A 5,825-nucleotide genomic window follows, 5' to 3' on the forward strand; every position below is an offset into this window, starting at 1 on the left:
CCCCCAAAAAAAAAGACGTGGTTGGCGGTGTATCCACTCCCAAACAGTCTGAATGACAGTGTCATTGTCCACAAACCACATGCCTTGCAAGTCTGATTTGAGCCTTCCAACCAGGCAGAAATCACTTGGGGCCAAATCGGGACTGTACGGCGGATGTGTCAGAAGGTTCTATTTCAATTTCCGAAGGGTTTCCATTGTTCTTTTGGCCATATGGGGGCGTGCATTGTCTTGAAGGAAGGCTACCCGCTTTCCACCTGTCTTCCGCTTGGATCGGATCTTACTCCAAGTTCCTTGAGAGTGATGAGCCTATTCTCACGAATAAGCACGACTGCATGATCAATGTTCGTCTCGGTGATGGATGTTCGCGGCCAACGATCATGCGGTTCATTCTCCACGCACACTCTGCCCTCTCTGAAGCACTTACACCACTCAGACACATGGGCCCATGAGAGACACTCTTCCCCATACTGTTGTTGGGGTCTGTGGTGAATTTCAGTGGACTGGACATTTTCTCCAAGGAATTTGATCACAATGCGTTGTTCCACGCTCTGCGGTACCTTCTATTCTCTCATTACTCTAGCAACTTCCAGACAGGACCTAACAGGTTCTAACCCTAACAGGGGGGAGGGTGCAGGTTGTGGCTTCAATCTCTCTAGGTCGCACAGCTGCTGCAGAGTGCGGCTTGTTTACACACAAATCAGTCCCGGGCATACATACATACATAGATTAAATTAACCAAAAACAAACTCTGTGGCCTTAGTTCTTAAGCGAACTATACCGACTGAGCTACTGCCACTTGTTGGTGAAGTTTGTGCCAACTTTAGCAGATAAAGGGTGTTGCGTGATCAGCACAACAAATCCCCACAGCCGTTAATCTCGGTTCTCTAGAGTGGAGCTGGATCCCGTTCCAGACCCACTTCTCAGAAAATCCGGTAGCGCCGGGAATCGAACCAAGGACCTCTAGATCTGTAGCCAAGAATTCTGACCACTAGACCACAGAGACGATCTTACATATGATCAATAAATATGTGGTGACACCAAGAAGGTGAGACATCAACATTTCATAACATGTATGTTAATTTTAAACACAAGAAAGAGTATGATGCGAAGAAAACATCACTAGCAACAAAGACGGCAATATTAAGTTGTACCCATGTAAAACACTGTGTTTACCAGTATAATTTTAAGTATATAAACATTAAAGTTCTATCACAGTAACTGAGACAACAAAAATTCAACATACCATACAATGCTTTCATTTATATACAAATTACGAGGGGGGACCCAAAAATAACTGGAATTTATTTTTGTTATTTTTTATTTTTGCATTTTTATTGAACTGTATATTAGTCCCCTTCAAAGTATTGTCCATGTGCATTAATGCACTTGTCCCACCGCTTTTGCCACTGCTCAAAACAGTCCTGGAATTCTTGAGGCTGGATACTGTTCAAAGCCTTTAGCGTGTTTTCTTCGACTTCATCCACATCAAGGAATCGCTTTCCTTTCAGACTTCTCTTCATCCGTGGAAACAAAAAAAAAGTCCGACGGAGCCAGGTCGGGTGAGTAAAGTGGATGAGGCACAATCACCATGTTGTTGCTTGTCAAAAACTGTCGGACCGTCAAAGCTGTGTGGGCTGGAGCATTGTCGTGGTGAAGCAACCACTTCCCATTTCTCCACATTTCGGACCGTTTTCGTCGCACACTCTCTCGTAATCTTCGTAACACATCCAGGTAAAAATGTTGGTTCACTGTTTGTCCTGGCGGAACGAACTCTTTGTGGACAATGCCATTCACATCAAAAAAACAAATCAACATTGTTTTCACATTGGATCGCACTTGACGCGCTTTCTTCGGTCGTGGTGAAGTTGGAGTTTTCCACTGGCTTGATGATTGCTTTGATTCTGGATCGTACCCGTAGCACCAAGACTCATCGCCAGTCACAATTCTTTTAAGAAATTCTGGATCGTTCTGCACTTCACTCTTCAAGTCGCGGCAAACATTCACGCGGTTTTCTCTTTGGTCATCTCCGAGCAAGCGAGGAACAAATTTTGCAGACACCCGTCTCATGTGCAAACCTTCGGTTAAAATTCGCTGGACCGTGCTCCATGAGATGTTCGTTTCCTCAGAAAGTTGGTCAATGGTCTTTCGACGATCTTCATCAATTGCACGTTTGATTTTGGCAATGTTTTCGTCATTTCTTCCTGTCGAAGGACGCCCGGGGCGTGGCATGTCTTCTGTTGACATGTTGCCAGATTTGAAACGGGAAAACCACTCGTAGACCTGTGATTTCCCCAAAGCATCATCATTAAAGGCTTGCCGAAGCATCCCAACAGTCTCGGCTGCAGTTTTCCCTAACAGAAAGCAAAATTTCACGCACACTCTTTGTTCCTTCTGGTCGGCCATCTCACTAATCGCCAAAGGATTGAAACAGGAACGCACACAACAGAGCACCACAGACAAACCACTTAACTCAGACTGACGCCAGCTCACTAACAGTTGCGGGAGACCCCCAGCTAACACCACCTAGCAGCACAACTCGTAACTACAAAGCATGCGCGTGCAACAAGTCGGTTCCAGTTATTTTTGGGTCCCCCTTCATATGTTTATCAATAGGAACACAACGATTTTAGTCAATACCTGTTATCTTTACATGTGAACAATATGGAACAGCCACTCTGATGGGTAGGCCACAGAGTCAAAAGGCATCTGCAATATTAAGTCATCTTACAGCACAGAGAGAATAACTTGTTTCTTATAAACAGGTACTGCAACCACAAAAGTCCATGGTGTTTACCAGTTTTCTGACATGTCTGTACAAGAACATCCTTCAGTATATCATACATGAGACCTGTTTTACATGAAGAACTAGGCTAATACTGGGTCTGACACTGACAAAACTTGTGGTTAATATCACTAGGGATATTCTCTGAAAATTTTGAATTAATACCCAGATTCTTTGTATTCTTACAAAAACACATCCAGGCTTCCATTTCTTCTTTCTCTCTATGCTTTCAAAATTTTTGTCACTGTAACTCCATTATTGTAGTCTCTTTTGTTTTATCCTGAAGATTATATCTGGCTTATTATAACCAACAGTGCCACTGCTTTATATGGGATTATCCCAATAAAAAGTGAAACAATTATTTTCAAGCAACACTGCAGAGGGTGTTTCCTGGTACTGTAGTTACCATGCCAAAATGTAATATTAAACAGCCTTATAAATGGGATGATTTAGTACATTTGGAAAGGGAGAAGAGTTGGACAGATCTGAATACATTTATCTGAACATCTTCCTTTCAGAACCAACACAGAGGTTATACAAACATTTTGATTCCAGGACATTGTTATCTCCGATCTTCTGGGCTTCAGAGGTGCAATCAACTTCAAACACATTATTAGCTCCAATGATCATCACTGGTGTAGATGTAGGAGCTGCATCTCCTGGAGGCCCCCTGTAAGTACCGAACAAATCTGTTACATAGATTTGCCCTACAAGGTAACTGTTCAGTGAAGAATGCCATCTTCTGGGATGTGGCGCCATGTAGATATTGTGTGAACTGACCTTTCAGAGGAATGTATCACCTCTATCTTCAGGGTAGAAAATCCACGGGCAAGAAAACAGGTGTGAGCAGGTGGCTGCAGACTGCAGCCTCCGAAACATTGGTTCACACAAGATCTACATGGCGCTACATCCCAGAAGACGGTATTCTTCATAGTCACCGCCTTGAAAACCTCAAATCTTACAATGTAACTGTTCATTCTTTCAACGTACATTATAAAATGTCATGTTAAGACTATGACTGTATGTCCAGGCTGAATGCAAAAGGAGAATGGAAATCAGTCACTGCCAATCTAAAGAATATGCCATAAGCATGAACTGTAGGCAACAATGCTGGTTTAACATCTGTTTCTAAAATATGTGCAATATGTATATCCACAATTCATGCCAAAGAGAACAGTTTCTCACTGCATGCAGTGACAGTTTGCTTTTAAAGAACCTACTGCACATGATTCCAAGACTTATGGGACATGGTAGAAAATATCAAGAATCAGACAATTTTAATTCAGAGAAGCAATATGTATGCACTTCTGCTAACAACCAGTCACTACCACCATTCAAATCAAGGAAGCTGCGGTGGAACTGGAGTTCTCACATCTCCTGGACAGAAGAGTATGCCAAGCGAGACACCAGAATGAAGCCAGCACCAAGCAGAGCAGAATGCTGTTTGACGCTGACTGCATTACACAATGTTATGTCTCGTAAGATACGACTCTTTTATGAAAACTGCGTTAGTAGAACAATGCAAAGACAAGAAGCATCACCAATGGTCTGTTCTGTGAACAAGGAGTCACTACTTGTCATTTTAATAGGGAAGGGTGCGTTAGTCGAGCACTGAAGGATGCTTGATGGTCTGACCAATAACACAGCAGACTGCATAATCACAAATATTGCTGAGGAAACTTAAAAACAGTGAACTAAGACTGGGTCCTACTGAGACAGCTGAGAGTAGACAAATTTCATGACTATATTTGTAGCACTGAGACATGTGGCTGTTGATATAAAACATGGAACATCTGTATCTGATTTAAAGAAAGATTTATGCTCTGCTACTTACACGTTTACTCTGAAACTGACTGTACAATTCATAGCAGGAAAGAAATAATGTCAGCTGGGGAACCAACCAGTGAAATGTTCTGTAATGTATACAGGTGCATTTCCTTACATTCGGATTTAATCAACAGTGAACAAATTGGAAGTTACAGCACAGATCTGGAACATGAGATAAAATGTATTAGTTTCTAACCTGTTGATTATGCGTGCTTGCTCCTCAATTATATTACAATCCCCTATGATTATGGGACCGGCTTCAGCAATGATTGAGGCTCTTGGGTGGATCACTGTCATGCTCCCAATGGTAATGTCACCACGTAGTTCACATTCATTACAAACCATAGCACCTGGTGCAATCTTCACACTATAAATTATAATTACATCAGCATCAATATTATATTATACACAGGATAATTGTTGGAAAATGTGTAAGTTTCAGTGATATGGTTTCATCCAAAATATGTATTCATCTATGGTTAATGAAAATAATGCGATCATGAAACTGAAAATTATCAGCAATAACATACTTCATCCTAACCTTCTCGACATTTTGTCCCACTGAATGACGTCTTGTGTTATAAGCCCGGCTGTTAAACGATTAAATGGTATATACAGTAATGTCATATAAGCCCATTTTCCATATAGTTCCTTGAACAGTTGCACTTGGAGGGAGATACAAAACTGTTTTCCGTTCAATTACAACTGCAAATCAATTTCTTCGTTCTATGCCGACCAACGCGACTACTCATGATTAGAATTAGACAAATTAGACGAACTACACCAACTGATCATACTGATTACTAAATTGCTACTGTAACAAAAAAACAAAGACTGGCCCGGAAACACCGATTAGAGACGGAGCGAGAGCGCTTGTGCATTTAATTGTTTTTATTTGGTCACTTTCAGTTGTTACACCATGTGCTGCCTCTTCTGGGAGATCTGAGAAAGTCTAGTCGGTCTAGTCACAAACGGAGGTGTCCTTCGACGTCGGTCGCGTCGATAAATCGCGTACTCGTAACGCGGCGACGTTATGAGATACAGGTTCGTTTTTCCTACAACTTCAAAGTGGTTTATTTTCCATTCTAATTCTAGTCGAAATATTATATTCATATATCCGAGTAAATCTTCAATGAAATCTAGTTATTTCAATCCCCTACATTACTTTTTAGCGCTTTCAAATAATTTTTAATGAACAATTTGAGAGCACTGTTTT

General features: G+C 41.5%; 1 protein-coding gene across 2 annotated transcripts in view; it reads right to left on the minus strand.

Annotated features, from left to right (window-relative positions):
* The window catches only part of LOC111869717 (dynactin subunit 6), an 8,704-nt gene extending 3,193 nt beyond the window's left edge, over positions 1-5,511 (minus strand). Inside the window, exons 1-3 of one of the 2 annotated variants that reach the window (XM_023861437.2) lie at positions 5,140-5,511; positions 4,806-4,976; positions 3,325-3,452 (exon numbers count right to left, since the gene is read on the minus strand). In XM_023861437.2, the coding sequence (XP_023717205.1) occupies positions 3,325-3,452; positions 4,806-4,976; positions 5,140-5,144 (304 nt within the window). In that variant the 5' untranslated portion in view covers positions 5,145-5,511. The remainder of the gene's footprint in view (positions 1-3,324; positions 3,453-4,805; positions 4,977-5,139) is intronic. The other variant, XM_023861436.2, reaches the window with a different exon arrangement.
* Positions 5,512-5,825: the final 314 nt, after the last annotated feature.

The sequence above is a fragment of the Cryptotermes secundus genome, unplaced genomic scaffold (genome assembly GCF_002891405.2).
Source record: "Cryptotermes secundus unplaced genomic scaffold, Csec_1.0 scaffold2173, whole genome shotgun sequence".
Classification (NCBI taxonomy): domain Eukaryota; kingdom Metazoa; phylum Arthropoda; class Insecta; order Blattodea; family Kalotermitidae; genus Cryptotermes; species Cryptotermes secundus.